The sequence below is a fragment of the Gossypium arboreum genome, chromosome 1 (assembly GCF_025698485.1).
Source record: "Gossypium arboreum isolate Shixiya-1 chromosome 1, ASM2569848v2, whole genome shotgun sequence".
In the NCBI taxonomy this organism is placed as follows: Eukaryota; Viridiplantae; Streptophyta; class Magnoliopsida; order Malvales; family Malvaceae; genus Gossypium; species Gossypium arboreum.
In genome coordinates, this window is record NC_069070.1 from 3,357,245 (window position 1) to 3,379,106 (window position 21,862).

Sequence of the window (21,862 nt, forward strand, 5' to 3'; positions counted from 1 at the left end):
CAAAGTTTAAAATTTAGAGTTTAGACTAAAAATTATCAAAATAATATATCAATGGCATGAAAAAAGATGTTGAAATGACATTAAATAATTAAATAATTGACATAGAAAAAAATTACCTGAATCCTGAACTTTAAATATTAAAAATTACCTGGATCCTGAACTTTAAATATTAAACCTTGAACCTCAACCTTAGACCCTTGACCTTGAACTCTAGGTTTAAGATCTGGGGTCTAAGGTCGAGGGTTCAAGATCCAATATTTAGGGTTTGGGGTCCAATGTTCAGGGTTTAAAATTTGAGATCCAGGATTTTGGTTGAAAAAATTACCAAAATGATGTGTCCAATAACATAAAAAAAGTTGAAATAATATTAAATAATTGATAAAGGATACGTGATGATGTGGCGTCTTTGTTTCTTACCATTCTTTCTTATAGAAAATAAATTATATTAGTGTTTTAAATATTTTTGAATTTATATAAAAATTTCTATTAATTCATAAAAGAATAAGATTTTGATAATTTCTCAATAGCTTTATCATATTAGAGAGTAGTGATAATACTTACTTAAATCTTATAATTTCAATATATTAATTAAAAGCTGATAAAATTTTTAGTGATAAAATAAATCTTGTTCACTAAAAACTTCAATTACATCCAAGTTTTCCTTCACACGTCACTTTTCTTCCTATTATTTTCCCTGAAAAGACTTCACATTTTTTTTTTTCACTCTCTTTTTTATTTTCTTCACACTCTCTTATTTTCAAAATATTCCCTTTTTTTTTTTTTCTTCAAGTGATTTTGCTTTCGTGGGCAGTTGATAAATCTTAAAGCTTTAAACCCAGTAGTTTTGCATTAAAAGCTAGCATCTTTATATCTCTTCATTATTTTGTTCTTGCTTTCTTTCATTTTTCTTTGTACTTTTTTAAACAAAGAATCCTCATTTCCAGTAGATTAATGCACCAAAGCTTTGAACTTTACTTTTAGTTTCAATTTTTTCATAAAACCCACATCTCTTGTTGATGAATTCTACTTGTTGGTGTTAAAAAAAAAATGATGGCATACATTTATTTGCTTCTTCTATTTCTTTCTTATGGTGTTTCTTTGGTCACTTCTCGTTCTTTTCCTAGTGATGAAGGTAATGTGCTTTTCCTTTTAGTCTTTACTTTTCCGGGTTTTTTTTACCTTTTGCAGATCTTGTTTGGTTTCTTGGAAAATGTGAGTAGAAATAAGGATCTTAACTGTAAATTCTAGCTTCAATGGTGTTCAACATTTTGTTGCTAAGTTGGGGGAACTTTGGTTCTTTGCAGTTATGGCTCTTACAACATTTAAGGAAGATATATATGAAGACCCACATCTGGTTTTGTCAAATTGGAATGTTTTAGATTCTGATCCTTGTGAATGGTTTGGGATTACTTGTAATAAAGAGAGACAACATGTTATAAAGATGTAAGCTTTGATCCAACATGTTCATAAACATTACTACACAATTGATGTATGTTTTTAGTGTAATCATGTTTCTTAATTTGTTGCAGAAACATATCATCTTCATCTTTGAAGGGATTTCTTGCACCAGAAATAGGCCAAATTACCTACTTGCAAGAACTGTATGTTGGTTCTTATTCGAATTTGTTCAAAACCATGTTCTTGATTCAACTTATATCGGTCTAGGATTGTCGTAGTTGATACATACTTACCTGTGCTTTTGTAGAACTTTACAAAAAAACAAGCTGTTAGGGATAATACCGAAAGAACTCGGCATGTTGAAGTTCCTCAAAGTCTTGGATCTAGGGATGAACCGGTTGACTGGTCCGATTCCTCCGGAGCTAGGGAATTTATCGAGTGTGGTGAAGATGTAATGTAAACTTTATCAGCCGTGATTTAAGGAAATGAGCTTGTTTTTTTTTCTTATTAATGGCTTTTTCTTTTGCTATCACAGAGATCTTCAGTCAAATGGGTTAACAGGAAGCCTGCCTGCTGAGCTCGGCAATTTAAAGTATCTTGAGGAACTTCGACTCGATAGAAATAGACTTAAAGGAGCTGTTCCTGCTTATAGCAATTCAACATTTACGGCTAATACGCGTGGAATGTAAGTAGGAAACAGAGGATGCATGACCATTGTAATAGGATGGTTATAATCTATATGCGCTGTTGATTGTGTTAGTATTTCAAAGTTGATATCTAATAATTCTTTACGCTACAGGTATGCGACACATTCAAACTTACCTGGACTTTGTAGCTCATCTCAGTTAAAAGTGGCAGATTTCTCCTATAATTTTTTGATCGGAAGAATTCCAAAGTGCTTGGAACACCTTCCAAGGTAAACTTTATTTTCGTATATCATTGATGTGTGTTGGCTTCTTTTTATACTATCGGTTCATGTTTTTCCGTATTATTAATGCAGCGCAAGCTTTCAAGGGAACTGTCTTCAGGCCAACAATACTAAACAGCGTCCCAGCTCACAATGCGGTATATATATACACTATATGTAACCTTTTACCATTGCTAGCCGATGGTCTTATTACAATGAAATAGTTCGATAATGATGATGTTATGGTTGATGGTGAAAATATTTGTTCTTTTAGGTGCCGAGTCTTCTGAAAGTCACAAAGCACCCAGCCCTAAGCATCAGCGTGCCGAAGATGTCGCAAAGCATACGAAAGCATCGAAACCCGCGTGGCTCTTGGCTCTTGAAATTGTGACGGGAATTATGGTGGGATCTCTCTTTCTCGTTGCTCTCCTTACCGCTTTCCAGAGATGCAATAGCAAGTCATCAATCATAATCCCTTGGAAAAAATCCGGGAGTGGGAAGGATCATGTGGTGGTGTATATAGGTTAGTTTGCTATATATGCTGTTGAGCCGTTGCCTACTTTTCCTTGGATTAACTTTTGTAGTTTATTCCTCGAAACAATATCGATTAACATCACAATTTTTTCACAGATTCTGAGTTATTGAAAGACGTGACTAAATTTAGCAGGCAAGAGCTTGAAGTAGCTTGTGAAGACTTTAGCAACATTATCGGTTCTTCTCCTGACAGTTTGGTCTATAAAGGTACCATGAAGGGTGGGCCAGAAATTGCTGTGATATCCCTCTGCATTAAAGAAGAGCGCTGGACAGGTTATCTCGAGCTCTATTACCAGAGAGAGGTACTTGTTATCATGTAACAATGTGACGAACTTGGAGTAATCGGGTTCTAAATTTTCGGTTAAATTGTTATTCAGGTGGCAGAATTGGCAAGATTGAATCACGAGAACTTAGGGAAATTATTAGGCTACTGTCGAGAGAGCACTCCATTTACGAGGATGCTTGTTTTCGAATACGCATCGAATGGAACACTTTACGAGCATTTGCATTGTAAGCATACTTCCTCTCTTGCTCGGTTCACATGCAATGGTTAACATGTTTTTACCATTGTGATCAATTTCCATGCAGATGGTGAAGGATCTCAATTATATTGGACAAGGCGAATGAGAATTATTCTCGGCATTGCTCGAGGACTTAAATATCTTCATACAGAACTTGATCCACCATTCACTATATTAGAGTTAAACTCAAGTGCCGTGTATCTTACAGAGGATTTTTCTCCCAAGGTATCTAATAATTTGTTCATTATCTCGGATTCCAGGGATATCTTTCTGATCAAGAAATTATCTCGTCATGCAGTTGGTTGATTTGGAAAGCTGGAAAAGCATTCTTTCCAGATCGGAAAAGAACTCCGGCTCCGTTGGCAACAACGGAGCCGTTTGTCTACTTCCTAATTCCGTTGAAAAACGCCATGTAGACATCCACGGAAACATCCATGCATTCGGTATACTTATGCTTGAAATAATCAGTGGGAGGCCTCCATTTTGCAAGGATAAAGGTTCCTTGATAGATTGGGTAAGCAAAACTTTTAATGTCATCATCGTGTTATCATAAACATGCATTCATGTGCTCTAATGCATTTTGCAGGCGAAGGACTATCTCGAGTTACCGGAAGTAATGTCTTACCTATTAGACCCGGAGTTAAAACATTTCAGATACGAAGACCTGAAAGCTATCTGCGAAGTTATATGCCTTTGTATTCAACCAGACTCTTCAAAACAACCATCGATGGACGAAATAAGCTCGGTTTTGGAGAGTAAGATTGACACATCGGCTTCCATCGAGTTCAAATCGTCTTCTTTGGCGTGGGCTGAACTTGCTCTCTCATCATGATTGACTTAAAACCTCAACACACTGTACATCAAATACATACAGTTTTACAACCCCTTTTTTATCTTTGTAAATGCTTCTGCCATGCCAAAAAAAGATAAACATTCGGCTTCACTTATATAACATTGGATGTTGAGAAAAAAAAAATCTCTGAAATCATAAAACATTTGATTACGTTTGTAAATTATGTTGATGTTGTTCTTAGCATCATACACAAAGAAATTGTTGGTTTTATTGCTTCTTGTAATCTTGAGAAAAATACATATAAATATTTGTTAACCAGTTAAATATATATATATATATATACACTATATCATGGCGGTCGGTTTGGTACGTACTGTTTCAGTACTAACATGGAACATCGGCTTGGTGCGCACTGTTTCAGTACTAAAATGGAACATCGGCCGTTTTTTATCATACCGGCTAGAACGAACATGGTGCATATTAAGAAAATATTAAGTTCTGTTGTTGAATTCCTAAATCTCTAAAATTTCAGCCCTAGCTTGATTTCAAGCAACTCTTTCAACTCTTTCAAGATAGGTATTTTATATAATTGATAAATATTTTATATTTAAAATTTATTTAGTATCATTCATTTAATATTTTAAATATTAAAAGAAATATATATTAAATATACTCTTTAAAATTTTTCAATAAATTTAAAATATTACGCCAAAACAAACGAGTATCGATCGTATCAATTTCAGTAGAAAAACGGTGTATCCACTGGTGTGGTACTGACTATCTTGATATATATATATATATATATATATATATATATATATATTTACTAATATAAACCCATTATTGAATTTGATCTTTGGTGTAAAGAGTTAACTGAACATCAATTCAATTGTGTAACAATGAAAATGTCTTTATTTTACAAAGTAATTTATAAAGGTGTATTCGTTATTTCATATCTTTTATTAGAAAAATAGGGTGCCACTAGCCAATTGAGCACTAACTCAATTGAATAATCATAAAACTATCATTACTTTACAAGGTAAGTTATACTAATTTAAGGATGTTTTGTTATTTTCTTATTAAAAATAGAAATATAAATACACATAAGTCCTTATATTCTTCACAAATTTAGAATTTAATCCATATACTTTTAATTTTAGGAATTTAGTCCCTCACTTTCAAATTTTAAAATCCAAGTCCAAATGTTAACAGCATTAAAATTAAACCTATATTTTGAAATTTGAAAAGTAAATGGACTAAATTCCTTTATATATTTTAACCTAATAGGATTTGAACCAAAGTCTTTATATTTACGGGTTGGAGAGAGATTATGAATAATTTTAAATATTATCTTAACAAAATATGATCCGAACTATAATAAGATTATTAAAAAAATGAGCGAAAATAATGAGTTATTCACTTAAAAAACATATATAAAGATAATTAAACAAAATCAAAATAAAAAGAAAAATGATTGATCCCCCACTCATAGTTTTTTTCTTAACCTTTCAACAACCCCATGAATCCAAGCCGATGATGCCCAGTCCCATCTTTGACACCATAACACATAATATGATCAGTTCCTAAACTTCCAATAATATTTATGATTATAGGAAAATTTAAAAAAAATATTTAATGCCCCCCATTTTTTGGCAATATAAGCATGATTTTAGAAGGCTCTTTCTTTGACGATATCAAAGCTCATTTCACTGGGATCGGTGGCTTGCAATTCAACTTGAACACCATCCAGTTCTCTTCTGAACCTATCTTTGGAACTTGCGTACAACATTTTGCTCCTCACCCTCGATGTGTCTGGTGACCTGTAATGCAACATGAATTTTATGAAGAAGAGCCATTTACGTATAACAAAATATTTCATGCAATTGTTTGGGGGCGGCCGGGGAATACCATGCGATGAAGAAAATCTTGCTCTTTTGGCAATTCTCGTCGGTGGTGAAATCAAAATCGTAGACAGCGTAACGACACTCATCGGAAGGCAAACTGGAACATAATTTCTCATAGCTGTCTTTGGGTGCACCTACTTTCTCCACTACAATCTGTTGGAGGTTTTCCTCTATTTTGAAAACGATGAACCTGTAGTTTCGCTTCGCTTTTAGCTCCAAGAACTTGGTTTTACATTCATCGTTCACTGCCATGCCCGATGCTGAGTTTGCCTGCATCCATATTCATCAATGACACAATGTTATTAAAAAAAAAAACATAATCATATGATGTTGTAATGAGGATTAAAAGAACATTACCATTTTGCCACCAATGAGAGAGAGGAAAAGGAGAGGGGGAGGAGGGGGCTTTGAGAGAGGTGTGAAGTAGTGAAAGGGGAGAGGAGGGAGCAAGGAAGTGATGGTGTGTAGTTAAATACGAAATGGGATCCTTGTTTTTAGGGTTATTTGAGGTTTAAATTTTTTGTTTTTTATGGAAGATGAGAGATTTTAGAGTTGAAATTCTTTTTAGTGGTTTCCTAGTAGCTTTTCTATGTTTAGGTGTATCATGAGATACATTCCTAAGTTATAGAATATTAGTTGGATGTCTATCCCTTTTAATAATAGTTTGGGTTCAAATCATAATTATATCATAATGAAAAAATAAATGGTAAGATGTGTTTATATATAATTCAAATGAATTTGGACAAATTTTTGTCCAAATTTATTTTAACCTAGACAACCATATGTCTTAGGGTCACAATCACCATAATTTTTTAGATAATTATAAAAATATAGAAAAATAATTTAAACTTATTTAGCTTATAAGGAAGTATTAAAAATATTTAAATTATAAAAAGTTATAGAAAAATGTATTCGGTTCCTTTTCAAGCTTTGAAAAAGTGTCTTCATCATCTTCTCACAACCCCCACCAACCTCTAACCTTTGCTTTGCCATTTCGTTGATTATTGCAGCTTCCATTTTCATCATTTGGTTCCCCATCAGCTCATTGATTTTGTCCCCAGTCTCCACACCCTTCACAAAATGGTTTAAGTCCCATCCCTAGCTCTTCGTACAAAGCCCCCATCCACCTGCCCTTATCATCTCAACATTGATCATTTGGTCACCGTGTTGTGGCTATCCCGGGACTGGTATCGCATGCCAAGCTGCCTGATGCAATGCAATGATGCAGTGAAGTTGGAATGAAGGAAGGGTGTAGCAGAGGCTTTATGCGAAGCATGGCAGGGATGGTGGAGGGCAATGGTGAGCTGGGCAATCTCGCTGGGTGACTAGGAGGGGTCGAGGCGATCTAGGAGGTGACCTGATTTCTGTGTCTCTAAATTTGCCAAACCGTAACTACCTTTGTCTTCATGATATCCGCTGGTTCATTCTGTTGGCATAACCCACGCCCGGATAGGAGGAATAGTAGTATTATCAATATGGAGACCAAGGTTCGAACCATAGCGCGAACAAAAGTGCATGTGCGAAATAAATGATCTATGGTCTCAGGATCAGCATGACACGTTGGGCATATACTATGAACGTTAGGTAGATGGCGTTCACTAGTCGACTGAACTGGGAGGCTTTGATTGATGATTTTCCAAAGAAAAAAGAGTAGTTTCATAGGAAGCTTGATTTTCCAGAAAACACGCCAATTAATCAGAGATACCTGGCTTGTCTGAGGTTGGTGAAGGAAGTTGTGCACTTCCTTAACACTGAATTTCCCATTATAACTATATTTCTAGACAAAATGATCCCTGGATTTCAGGACTGAGAATGACTTGGAAGGCATTTCAGTTGCCCAAGAATCATGTAATTGTTCTTGGATGGTAGTATTATGCCATGATAACTGACCCTGCTGTCTTATGCAAGTAATCGGCAAACTTGGCAATACTTGCTCCGCACACTGTTGCAATACCAAACCATGATTGAATATTGACACTCTATTTCCATCCCAGATTTGAATATCTATTCTTTGAGTGCATATATCCTTCCTCGCAGTATACTCTTCCATGTCCAGGAATCAGTGGTTTTGCTCGTTACCGTCATATATAATTTTGCTTCGTGCAGTATTTCGCAAGAAGGGTTCGCTGCATGAACCCCTGTGGATTGGAAAGTATGTGCCATGCTTGCATAGCTACCAGTGCATCATTCATGTACTTGGACTGGCGTATCCCGACACCACCGAGATGCATAGGCCTGCATAATTGCTCCCATTGACAGAGGTGCAGCCCACGTTTATGATAATCATGTCCCCACTAAAACGATCGAGCAATTCTATCAGGAGAGTTAAGTATCGTTTTTGGTGCTCGAACAAAAGACATAAAGTATAGGGAATGGATGCAAGGGTTGACTTAATTAAGAGTCTTGAATCTTTTTCTTTGTATTTATATGACATGGTCATTGTTCATAGATGTGATAAGCTAGGTAAGTCTTTATGCATGATAACACGTATCTTACCTTAAGGTTAGTACGTGTATACTTGAAGTGGGTTCGCAACATATGTAGGTGAACCCATATTACATATATTATGCGTCCTCATTTGAAGCTCGCTCATACTACGCATGTGCGAATCCATACAGAATGCAAATTAAGACCCGATAGACTAACGGGTCAGTAAATTGATAATAGTTCGTATCATAACAAACCGATACTAATAAGCCTAAAAATTTAATTATAGCAAAAGGCTCTGATAAAAAAAAATTAATTCAACCACCAATCCAATTTTTAATAACATTTTTAAAGTTGAATCTCCTCAATTGTGCCTACAACATTGCAATCCAAGCAAGCCACTGCACAAAAATGTTTCAAACGTGACACAACAAAACAGCCATTGCATCCAAACAAAGCCAAAGCATTTATTGACAAATTGAGTTTGAAGCAACCACAGAAGGGGGCCGGGGGGGGGGGAGCATAAAGGCAAAATCATGGAAAGTTGTTGGAGTGATATATAAGAAGATGAAGTCATTCAATGACAGCAAAAATAGTTGGGGATATATAGTTTGCTTTATATACAAGGCTTCTTAAGCATTAAAAAAGAAAAAAAAAACCCTAAGAATCTATCTTACAACTTCAACATTAATCAATTTCGTCCTTTGATAATGAATAGCAACCCTTTTTCCAGTCATTCAAAAGGGGAGATGAGATGAGATGAGAGAGTAAAATGCAAGTTTCCAAAATAAAAAGAAGTGAAGGATTTGCTTTTTTTGCCTTTGCCATCAAATGTTTGCAGCCATTGTTTCACTTACCCAATACCTTTATTTATAGCTGTTTTTAAAATTGAATTGAGGATCGAATCAATTAGATTATTAATTTTTAGTTCAACCGATTCGATCATCGATCTAATTTTAATTAAATAAATAATTAACTTAAAAACATAAAATTTTAAATAAATAAAACATGTTTAACCGTCGGCTTAATTAATTAGAAAAATAGCATATAAATGTTCAACATCAAAACATGGTGATATATATATATTTCCTTTCCTTAGCATATAATATGTTCAACATCAACATGGCTGATTGAGTCTTAACTTGATCGGGAAGATATTATTATCAATGCAGGAGGACGTGAGTTTGAGTGTGTTGAAACGTATTATCCTTCTATTTATGAGTTGAGGAAGGGCTATGGGTAATTCTAGGCATTGTGTCAAAAAGATCAAATATGATCAGTACCCATAAAGAGATTATTCAGTATATATATATATATATATATATATGATGTGCCAGTTTAATGCTTGGGTACATTAGGGCTAATTCACATTTTAGTATTATTATATATATATTATGATCATTTTTACTCTTTTTGACACAATGCCTAACATTACTCATAGCCTCTCTTCAACTCATAAATAGAAGTATAATGTGTTTCAGCACACTCAAATCCATATTCTCCAACATTGACAACAATGTCTATGCCAATCGAACTAAGACTCAATTGGAAAATATTTTAAATATGTACATTTTAATATATATATATATGTATATATATATATATAAGATATATAAACTATAGCATTTTAAAGTTACAATTAAAGAAAGTATTTTAATGTGGCATAGTTAAAAATTGCTATTTGACATGTTAATTATTTGCCACTTATTTTTATTGACTAAAGTTTAAAATGAATATTATTTCAATCTAATTTCCTTATAAAAATATACCAATATTCAATACCCATCCATATAACAACAATCACATATGTTAATAATTTTACTGTAATTAATTTAGTCATAAATTAGAGAAAATATATAAATATGTGCTTCAAACCGGTAAAACTTAAATTTGACACATTCATTCATGTCTCTCATTTTTTAATTATTAAAATTCAATTTCATATATAATATATATCAAATATTTCTTTATTTAATAAATAAATGATAAATATATTAAAGATATTATTGAAATCATATAAATTAATTTATTAATACAATTACCAATTATATAGTTTTTTTTTTTGTTTTTGTTTTTGAACAAGTGTATGTTTTATGCAACTTTTTTATGTAATTTAAATTATCATAATTATAAAAATTAAATATTTATATTATTTTTACCTTTCAATAATATTATTTACGTCTTATTTTAATAATTTTATATAATATATTTTAATTAATACATACAATTAATTAGAAAAGAAAACTAATTAAATCCACGATTAGAAAATTACGGTATTAATTATTAAATTATACATATATTTTCGATTTGATTTAGTTTTTAATAATTTCGTATAACATATTTTAATTTAATTTTTATATTTTATTTTTAAAATTAAGTCCTTGTAATTTTAAAATTTTAACATTTAAATCTAATTATTAATATTATTAAAATTATTTTGTTAAAATTAAGAGGAGCGTGAAACAAATCCCGATTTCAAAAAGCGAAAAGAAAATTTTAATGTTTTTCTCTCTCTAACTTTCCGTCCATCCAATCAAAAGAAACCACGAATTAAACTCAAGTAAATGCAATTGATTTTACTCGAGAAAGCCGAAACAAATCCCAATTTCAAAAAAAATTAAATTTCCCACGAAAATGGAACGTCCGTTCCTAACGGAAACCGTTAATTCCTCTATAAATACGAAACTCCCATTTCACCTGAAAATAAGTTCACTCTCCTCAGTCCTGTATTCTGAAAAAGTCTGTAGTCCTTCTTTGATTTTCCCCCCTCTCCAATTTTCCGTCACTTTCCCGAGAAAATGAGAGAAATCGTCCACGTTCAAGGTGGTCAATGCGGCAACCAAATAGGAGCCAAGTTTTGGGAGGTTGTTTGCGCCGAACATGGCATCGACTCAACGGGTCGGTACCAAGGTGATTCGGAGCTTCAACTAGAGCGGATCAACGTTTACTATAACGAAGCAAGTTGCGGTCGCTTTGTTCCTCGCGCTGTTTTAATGGATCTAGAACCTGGTACTATGGATAGCGTTAGATCCGGGCCGTACGGACAGATTTTCCGACCCGATAACTTCGTTTTCGGGCAATCCGGAGCCGGAAACAATTGGGCTAAGGGGCATTACACTGAAGGAGCCGAGCTTATTGATTCCGTTCTTGACGTGGTCAGAAAAGAATCCGAGAACTGTGATTGCTTACAAGGTATGCCATTCCTTTTACAGAGTTAGCTCTGTGATTGCTTACAAGGTATGCCGTTCCTTTTAGAGAGTTAGCTCTGGTTTATATTTGAATAGGGCCACTGTTTGGTTACAGGGTTTCAAGTATGCCATTCCTTGGGAGGAGGAACGGGTTCTGGAATGGGAACATTGTTGATATCCAAGATCAGGGAAGAGTATCCGGATCGAACCATGCTTACATTTTCGGTGTTCCCATCCCCTAAGGTTTCTGATACTGTGGTTGAGCCGTACAACGCAACACTCTCTGTTCATCAACTGGTGGAAAATGCAGACGAATGTATGGTTCTTGATAATGAAGCTCTCTATGATATCTGTTTCCGTACCCTCAAGTTAACTACTCCCAGTTGTAAGTATTCTTTTTCTTTTTTATTTTCTAGAAAATGAAGTTTTAATATAAGATCCATAATCTTCGTGTTTATGTTCCACTATATAAATTCAATTTTTGGTATATTGATGGTAATGTAGAATGATCTACATGAATATTATATTCTTTTTGACTGCCTATGCATATAGAGTTGCAGACATACAATTGGATTCACATTGGGTTTTACTTTCTAGAGCATTTTGCTTAATAAAGAGATTAAAATAAGAATTAAGTGCGGGGTGCAGTAGTAAGTGAGGGTGAAGCCTGGAATTGTTTGGGGAGAGTTGAGATAAAATTATAAAATTTTAGAGGGGTTAAAATTAAATATTTTGTGGTAAAAAAACTTAAATAGTGAATTGCTACTTTTAAAAATTTCTAAAGTGTAATTTTTCTATTTGATTAAAGATTAAAAATACCTTAATTAATAGTTATTTTTTGGAGGGGCTTAAAATGAAAATTTCCATTTAATGAGGGGGCTATTAGGCCACTAGTGGTAAATTATATTGTACTCTAAGAAAAGAATTTAGGTTTGAATGGTGGTGAAAACGAAATTATTAGGAGGGACTACTATGAACCCCGAAAATTAATAAATTATAAAACAAATATGAAAAGTAGATATAAAAAATAAGATTAAAACTTGGTTTTGGCATTTCCCAGTTTTTGATGATATGGTTTAAGAGGTATGGTACTTATAAGGAGAATACAATAATGGGGTTGGCACATGGGTCACTAATTAATAACTATTATGATTATTTTATGATAAGGTTCTCATTGATGCTAGTATTTTGGTGAGTTGCTAGGCTATTGTTTTCATTGATGCTAGAATTATGTATTTTCATGAATACAGTGGTCAATTCACATGGGTCTCACTTGGGTTCATTGAAAGAGAAACCCATGTGAATTTGTTTTTATTTCATCAAAAGAAAAAGAAAATCACATGGGGTCTAACTTTCAGTATTTATTGTTCAGTTGGAGATCTTAACCATCTAATTTCTGCCACCATGAGTGGTGTTACATGCTGCCTCCGTTTCCCGGGTCAGCTAAACTCGGACCTCCGCAAACTTGCCGTAAACCTCATTCCGTTCCCCCGACTACATTTCTTCATGGTCGGATTCTCACCTCTCACGTCTCGTGGATCCCAGCAATACAGAGCACTAACAGTCCCAGAACTAACACAACAAATGTGGGATGCCAAGAACATGATGTGCGCCGCCGATCCTCGACACGGTCGATACCTCACGGCATCAGCCGTATTCCGTGGCAAGATGAGCACTAAAGAAGTCGATGAACAAATGATCAACGTCCAAAACAAGAACTCATCCTACTTTGTCGAATGGATTCCAAACAATGTGAAATCCACCGTTTGTGACATTCCTCCTAGCGGATTGAAAATGGCATCGACATTTATAGGAAACTCGACTTCGATCCAAGAAATGTTTCGAAGGGTGAGCGAGCAATTCACCGCTATGTTCCGAAGAAAAGCTTTCTTGCATTGGTACACTGGAGAAGGAATGGATGAAATGGAGTTCACTGAAGCTGAAAGCAACATGAATGATTTGGTTTCAGAGTATCAACAATACCAGGATGCTACTGCTGAAGACGAAGAGTATGAAGAATACGAGGAGTACGAGGAAGAAGCTTAAAGCTTGTTCCTTGTTCTTTTCTTTTTATTTATAATGGTAGGATATATTTGGTTGGTTTTGTTATGCTTTTGTGCATGTGAAGCCTGTTGGTGCAATGTCGGCATTGCCGGGTGCTTCGATGAGGATCACTTTAGTGTTAATTTTCTGTTGTTCTACTAGACTACTTGTATCGCTGCATTGTTTTTTTATGAATAATCTTAGCAGCCAGTTTGTTTCTCACTAATTCTGCTCACAAAACGTTTTAAGGTGTGAGCCCATACACAGCGTTTTTTATTTCGAATCCGACTGATGGGTTGGAAGATATAGATTAGGAATTCACCGTGTATTAATTAGAATTGTTTATGGTTCAAGTTTGGTTGAGTTTAGATCGGGTTAAGTAAGAATTTAAGTCTATTTTTTAAGTTTAAGTTGGCCTGACTTGAAAATGAACTTCAAATTTTAATTAAAGTCAATTTAAATAAAAATATTATGTTATAGGCCAAATTTAGCCCAATGTATATTAAACCCGAATGGCCCATTTAGATTTTACAAAACTCACACTTAAACCTCAACCCATCAGCCCAATAACACACTAAAACCTAAAACTACTCAAAACTCATTACAAAACTCAAACATTGAACCCAATTCAGAAGCCCACTAAACCTAAAAACCCAAAATCAGAAAACTAACCCTAGCCCCCTTAGCATTCGGCGCTGAACCACCTGCCCACTTGCCTCTGACAGCCCTGCAACACCGCCCCACCGATCATGTCCTCCACCCACCGCATCTGCAAACATCAAAACAAGAAAAGACAGAGGAAGGAAGAAAACACGCAAAGAATAAGATTTAGGGCTTTGTAAAAGGCAGCTCACTAACTGCTTAACCTCCTAACTAACTACACATTAAACACATGTGTAATCTCATACTATAACATTCATCCAGCTTCCTCAACTGAAACAACCCGAAGAAGATGACGAAACCGAGTAAATGCTGAAACAGACAATGGCTTAGTGAGAACATCTGCTACTTGGTCACAGGCGAGAACTTCACCGACAACCAACTCACCACTAGCCACCTTCTCTCGAACAAAAAACAGATCAAGTTCAACATGTTTGAACTTAGAGTGCAGAACTGGGTTAGCTGCAACAGCAACAGCAAAAAGCCAAATCAAGATTTTTTTTCTTATTCTTCTTCGGAGTTAAAACAACAATAAATAAAAAAGCATTCTATTTTGAGCAAAAACAGCAATCCAATCAATATCCAAGTAAAAGAATAGCACAAAATCAAACCCAATACCAGATATTGAAGAACCAAAAATACAAAAGCATAAGGTGATTTCAACTTTCTTTTCGTTTTTGTTTTCTAGACTATTTTCTCACACATATATATATATATATATTAAAACATATAAAAATATAATTAAAAAAATAAAAAATTTAAAAAATAAAAATTTTACCTTTTAAGCCACAGTGTATGGTGGTGGCACGGTCGATGATCGATGGGACGGTGACCGACCGTGGCGGAATCCCCTCTCCCCTCTCCTCTCCCTTTTGTTTTTCTCTGCTGTTGCAAATGATTTTTTTTTGAAGATTTTGGCCTTTATATAGCCTACCAAAATGACGTCGTTTTGGGGGCTGCCCTTTAACCCCAAAACAACGTCGTTTTGGCCTATACCAAATCCGTCCGACCCGACCCGCTAGAGGATCCACGTGTTTTTGTTTAATGAGTTATTTATGCGCGCGGTCCTTCAACTTTTTCAAGCTTTTGCAATTAAGTCACTTTTTTATTTTCAATTTGGCCCCATAATTTTTTGCACTTTTCAATTTAATCCCTGTTAATGCGCTGCATTTTAGGATGTGGAAATATTGCAATTTCAGTACTCCCAGGTAGCGCGCATTGCAATCTGGTCCTTTTCTCTTTATTTCTTTTTCAAATTACCCCAAACTCCGATTTTAGCTTCAATTTGGTCCTTTTTTTTTTTTGCCTCAACTCGTCTGATACTATTATTTTTATTCCTTATTTTTTTATTTGTTATTATTATTATTATTATTATTATTATTATTATTATTATTATTATATTAGTGTATACTTTATGTACGTGTATATATATATATGTAGTAATGTTTTATTACTTTATTTTTATATTTTATTATTATAGTAACTTTTTATATTTCATTATTATTATTATTATTATTAGTATATGTTTTATTATATATGTATATATCTTTAATATATATATACGTATATATTTATGTAGTATTATTAACAATTGTTTTATTATTATTATTATTTCTAATATGTATATATTATTTAAATATTCAAATGTTATATTATATATATATGTTTTTCATATTATTATGTATATTTGTTTTAATATCACATTTTATGTTACTATGTATATATCTATATATAGTATTTTTATTATTACTTTATTTTAGTATTATTATCATATTTTATTTACTTATGTGTGTTTCATTATTATTTCTAGTATCATTATTATTATTAATATTGGTATGTATTTTTATGTATGCATATATATACGTATTCATATAATAGTATTTTAATTACCTTCATGTTTATTTATCTATTACTCTATTAATAATTAACTTAATTTACTGATTATTATTATTATTATCACTATTGTTATATTTAATATTACTTTTATTTTCATTATAACTATTCCTAGTACTAATCCTCGTATTATTACTATTGTTTTTTTGTTATTATATTATATTATTAGTTTTACTACTATTAGTATTAGTTTTAGTTTCAATTAATATTTTAACATTCATATATATATATATATATATATACTTTTATGTAACATTGTTAATAATTATTTTTAAATATCATTATTATTTTTAATACATGCATATATATATATTATGTGTATATTCCTTTAATAGATATTATGTATATATATTTTATATATCATGTTTAACTTTGTATTATGTATATATTTTAATGTTATCCTTTTATATATCATATACATATTTTCAATACTATTAATGCACCATTAATACCTATTATTATATATACATCTACTATGTATATGCTTTAATATTATTATTATTATGTATACATTTTCCATTTCTATTATTACATATATTTTAACATATACATATATCTAGCATTATTAGTATTTTTTTATATATTAAGTTTGCGTCACTTTACTTATTATTCTTATATGTTTATATATATGTGTTCGTTCTTATTTCGCGTTTAATAATATTGTCATCATGTTTAATATCGCATACGTTGTTATTGTTTTAATATTATTATCGTAGTTATTATTTGTTTCAACGTATTTCCAACTCTGTTATGTTTTGTTACCTCCCTTTTTCGTATCATCTCGCTATTCACCGCTTTAAAGATTTTGTTCATGTTTTTTAATTTCAATAAATAAGGCAGCGTACCGATTTAACATTAAGCCATCGATTTCATCGCTATGTTGGGTGAGATTCGTCGGCTCGTGTTAAAGACGGAACACCCTTCTAAAAAAACTGAAAACTAAAAAATCCTCCTTTTTTCAATCGGATCACGATTAAAATTTAAACTGAACTCATATTTTAGAAAATTAAGACAATACATGTTTAATAAAGATACCAATTTTGGGAGTCGCGAGGGTGCTAATACCTTCCTCGTGCGTAACCGACTCCTGAACCCTATTTTTTCTCTGGATTTTCGCGTAGACCCAAATTTGGCCTTCATTTTCGCTCAAGAATAAGTTTTCTTTTCTAAAAAAATAATTTATTAGGTGTCCGATCACACCTAGAAAAAAGATCGGTGGCAACTCATTTTCTCTTTAAAACAGAAATTCCATTTTCAAAATTTCAAATAATCGCCTCAATTAGCGACCAAAAGCGAAAATTTTACGTCGCTACATGTTAAAATCGAATTATTATTTTTATATTAATTTTTAAAAAATTAAATATTTGGAGGAAGTATAACAATAATACCATAGAATCAATTCGAGAATAAATATTTGGGAAATTTAATAAGTTTATTATTTAAAATATAAAAAATAAAAATGCAATTTTTTTGGGGAAAAATGTCTAAATATATAAAAGAAATTATCATATATTAAAAATAAAAAAACAATCCACGTGTCTGTATTTTGTCTGAATGTCCTCTGCTATGAAAACAACAAAAGAAAAGCGGAGTACAGGTGTCAATTACGACACATTATTTTCAAAGTATGGTACGATGTTACAGATAAAAGGAACAGCTCAACATAAAATAAATTATAATAAATCATATAATAAAATATTTATATATTTTTAACTTTTTTGGAGAATATATTTTTTTTAAATAAATAAAGTTATTTTACTTCGACCAATCATCATCAACTTCATTTTAAAAGGCTAATTATAAAGGGTAAATTTCACCCAGAGTCGCTAAGCTAGTAGTAAATTGACATTTTGGCTACTTAACTTTAAAAATTACAACATGGTCATTAAACTATTCAAAAGTTTTCATTTAAGTCACTAAGTTGTTAAAATCGTTGTTGTATGGCCTTCTATATCCGCACCATCTACACCAATCGAAAACTCTCTCTTCCCTTCTCTTCTACAATTAAGTTTTTTTTATGAAACAACTTTGAACTAAAATCCAAATAACTTTCTTCTCCGATCTTCGACACTGACCTTCAGATTGACTTGAATCTAAAGTATGTTCTTCTATTCATCAATGGGTTCACTGTACTAGTCATTGAATCGTTGCTACTTTAAAAAGAAATTTAACTAGCTCAGTGACTTAAATAAAAACTTTCAAATAGTTTAGTGATTATTTTGTAACTTTTTAAAGTTGAGTGATGAAAATGTAAACAAACTAATAGTTTAGGTACCTTATTTTTAGTTTACCCAATTTATGAATAACTTATTTAATCTTTCAAAAATAGTTCTATGTCGGTGATTCAGTGATCAATCACATGGAGATGATTTTAATAAATTAATACCGTAGGATCCGATATGTCAGTCCCACACTAATTTCTCTGCTCCTCCATTGAAAAGAAGCCACGTAATAAACTCAGTAGTTGCGATATTTTACGCATAAGCACTGAAACACTCCCGATTTCAAAGAAATCAATTTCCCACTAAAACGTAACGTCCGTTACTCACCGAACGGAAACCGTTACTCCTCTATAAAAATGAAAATCCATTTTTTTGGGTCATAGAAAATATCTGTCTCTTCACTCTTGAGTCCAGTATTCTAAGGTGCATTTTTCCATCTACTTTCCGTCACTTTCCCGAGAAAATGAGAGAAATCGTTCACATTCAAGGTGGTCAATGCGGCAACCAAATTGGAGCCAAGTTTTGGGAAGTTATCTGCACCGAACATGGAATCGACTCAACGGGTCGATACAACGGCGACTCGGAGCTTCAGCTGGAGCGTATCAACGTTTACTATAACGAAACAAGTTCCGGCCGCTTTGTTCCACGCGCCATCTTAATGGATCTGGAACCCGGTACTATGGACGGCGTAAGATCCGGCCCGTTTGGACAAATTTTCCGACCCGATAACTTCGTTTTCGGGCAATCCGGAGCTGGAAATAATTGGGCTAAGGGTCATTACACCGAAGGAGCCGAGCTTATTGATTCCGTTCTAGACGTAGTCAGAAAAGAAGCTGAGAATTGTGATTGCTTACAAGGTAATTTTGTTTAATTTAAAGGTTCCATTTGAAGAGTTAAGTCCGGTTTATCTTTGAATTGAGCCTCTGTTTGGTTACAGGGTTTCAGGTATGCCATTCTTTGGGAGGAGGAACTGGATCTGGAATGGGAACATTGCTGATATCCAAGATCAGGGAAGAGTACCCGGATCGAACGATGCTTACGTTTTCGGTATTCCCATCTCCTAAGGTTTCTGATACTGTGGTTGAGCCGTACAATGCAACACTCTCGGTTCATCAGCTGGTGGAAAATGCGGATGAATGTATGGTTCTTGATAATGAAGCTCTCTATGATATATGTTTCCGTACCCTCAAGCTCACTACACCCAGTTGTAAGTACTTTCTTTCTTGTTTATCACTGTTTGTTTAGTATATCTGGATGTTTGCTTCTGAAAATTTTGTTTTGGCTGATAATTATGTGTTGTTTTGATAAATCCAACGTCGTCTATCTATGATTCTGTCATATCTACAATAGTTTTTTTATGTTAAAACTAGGAACTAACAACTTTACAGACATGGGGCCGTTTTTCTGTGTATTAGTGATGAAGTAGAATGAGCCACATGAGTTTAGATTCTTTTGACTGCCTCTGCGATATTTGGTGTTCAGTTGGAGACCTCAACCATTTGATTTCTGCCACCATGAGTGGGGTTACGTGCTGCCTTCGCTTCCCTGGTCAGCTGAACTCGGACCTCCGCAAGCTTGCTGTAAACCTCGTTCCGTTTCCCCGGCTGCATTTCTTCATGGTCGGATTTGCACCTCTCACGTCTCGTGGTTCCCAGCAGTACAAAGCCTTAACTGTCCCGGAACTAACACAGCAAATGTGGGATGCCAAGAACATGATGTGCGCTGCTGATCCTCGACATGGTCGATACCTCACAGCATCAGCTGTGTTTCGTGGCAAGATGAGTACAAAAGAAGTTGATGAACAGATGATCAATGTGCAAAACAAGAACTCATCATACTTTGTCGAATGGATTCCGAACAATGTGAAATCCACAGTTTGTGACATTCCTCCGAGTGGATTGAAAATGGCATCCACGTTTATAGGGAACTCTACTTCAATCCAGGAGATGTTCCGGAGGGTGAGCGAGCAATTCACTGCCATGTTCCGAAGAAAAGCTTTCTTGCATTGGTACACTGGAGAAGGGATGGATGAAATGGAGTTCACAGAAGCTGAGAGCAACATGAATGATTTGGTTTCGGAGTACCAACAATACCAGGATGCCACTGCAGAAGACGAGGAGTATGAGGAATATGAGGAATACGAGGAAGAGGCTTAAAGGATGCTCCTTGTTCTTTTTATCATGTAGGACATTCGGTTGTGCAATCTCGGCTTTGCTGGTTTTCAGCATTTGGATCGCTTATTGCTGCTGTCGTTGCGATTTACAGACTAGTATTGCTGCTTTGTTTTTTATCAATAATTTTCAGCAGTCAGATTCGTTTCTCTCACAAATTTAGCTTACAATTGTGAGAGCAAATGTTAGGCTGCGAATCCATTTATTAAAGTATGCCTCTTGTTCTTTTTATCATGTGGGATATTTGGTTGTGTGTATGTGAACTCTGTTGATGCAATCTTAGTATTGCCTGTTGTGTTTGTATCACTTTATTATTACTGTTAGCAAAAACACCATTAGGCGAATTGGTAGAAAGAGAAACACTTATGCCTCCTGTTCGACCATGAGATCCACCATCCTTGGCATGCAGGTAAAAACCCGACAAGAATAGTATTTCAAAGGATAAACTACAGGTTACTGAATTTGGTTGGATGCTATCAATGTTGCGATCCCGCCACCTATGACATGACCGTCAAGAGTAGAAAGAGAAACACTTACGCCTTCTGTTCGACTATGAGATCCACCATCCTTAGCATGCAGGCAAGAACCCGACAAGCATGGTATTTAAAAGGATAAACTACACTCAAGGTTACTGAATCAGGTTGGATGCTATAAATGTTGCAATCCCGCCACCTATGGCATGGCCGTCAAGAGTAGAAAGAGACACTTTTGCCACCTGTTCAACTATGAGATCCACCATCTTCAGCATGCAGGTAATAATCCGACGAGTGGTAAACTCAAGGTTACTTAATTATTATTAAATTTACATTTTATTCACTCAACTTCAAAATTTATAAAATAATCACAGAACTACTCAAATATTTTTAATTAAGCTATTGAATTGTTAAATCTTTAACAAGCGATTGATGTAATCGTTAAATCATTTTTATCATATATATTAACCATGTAATTTTCACATGACTTAAAAAGACGTTTTCAATGCTTTTCTATCCTTTAATGAATTAAACATAGTCTATTTTGTTTGAGAATAGTAAACCAAATTTAAGGACATTCCTAGAAAAACCTAAAATATAGTAATTTAGGTTAGGTTAATTCATTAAAGGATAAAAAAGCTGACTCAAAATGTTATTTTAATGCCACATGGAAATTATGTAGTTAATATATGTTATTATATTGATAAACATTTGTTTAATAGTCACAT

At 33.7% G+C, this 21,862-nt stretch overlaps 4 protein-coding genes across 5 annotated transcripts; 3 read left to right on the forward strand and 1 right to left on the reverse strand.

Moving 5' to 3' along the window:
* Nucleotides 1-659: 659 nt before the first annotated feature.
* Nucleotides 660-4,436, forward strand: LOC108482671 (probable LRR receptor-like serine/threonine-protein kinase At1g63430). The gene is made up of 13 exons (XM_017785792.2): nt 660-1,132; nt 1,305-1,443; nt 1,530-1,601; nt 1,706-1,849; nt 1,934-2,083; nt 2,198-2,314; nt 2,399-2,463; nt 2,580-2,828; nt 2,936-3,141; nt 3,217-3,349; nt 3,428-3,585; nt 3,659-3,874; nt 3,947-4,436. Exons 1-13 carry the CDS (start codon nt 1,048-1,050, stop codon nt 4,190-4,192), a joined length of 1,980 nt encoding a protein of 659 aa, XP_017641281.1. The 5' UTR covers nt 660-1,047; the 3' UTR covers nt 4,193-4,436.
* Nucleotides 4,437-5,536: 1,100 nt separating this feature from the next.
* Nucleotides 5,537-6,552, reverse strand: LOC108482624 (actin-depolymerizing factor-like). Of its 2 annotated transcripts, XM_053026282.1 has the most exons (3): nt 6,415-6,552; nt 6,062-6,327; nt 5,537-5,973 (listed from the first exon to the last, which is right to left on the reverse strand). In XM_053026282.1, exons 1-3 carry the CDS (start codon nt 6,415-6,417, stop codon nt 5,823-5,825), a joined length of 420 nt encoding a protein of 139 aa, XP_052882242.1. In that variant the 5' UTR covers nt 6,418-6,552; the 3' UTR covers nt 5,537-5,822. The 2 variants fall into 2 exon arrangements, with proteins under 2 accessions (XP_052882242.1, XP_052882239.1); XM_053026279.1 differs by lacking the exon at nt 6,415-6,552 and having other exon boundaries at nt 6,062-6,333.
* A 4,609-nt stretch (nt 6,553-11,161) lies between these two features.
* On the forward strand, nt 11,162-13,941 carry LOC108483311 (tubulin beta-9 chain-like). The gene is made up of 3 exons (XM_017786636.2): nt 11,162-11,676; nt 11,788-12,057; nt 13,045-13,941. The coding sequence occupies exons 1-3, from the start codon at nt 11,283-11,285 to the stop codon at nt 13,716-13,718; spliced, it is 1,338 nt and encodes a 445-aa protein (XP_017642125.1). The 5' UTR covers nt 11,162-11,282; the 3' UTR covers nt 13,719-13,941.
* A 4,872-nt stretch (nt 13,942-18,813) lies between these two features.
* LOC108483227 (tubulin beta-9 chain-like) lies at nt 18,814-21,021 on the forward strand. Its single transcript, XM_017786506.2, has 3 exons — nt 18,814-19,347; nt 19,428-19,697; nt 19,973-21,021. Exons 1-3 carry the CDS (start codon nt 18,954-18,956, stop codon nt 20,644-20,646), a joined length of 1,338 nt encoding a protein of 445 aa, XP_017641995.1. The 5' UTR covers nt 18,814-18,953; the 3' UTR covers nt 20,647-21,021.
* The last annotated feature ends 841 nt before the right edge of the window (nt 21,022-21,862 follow it).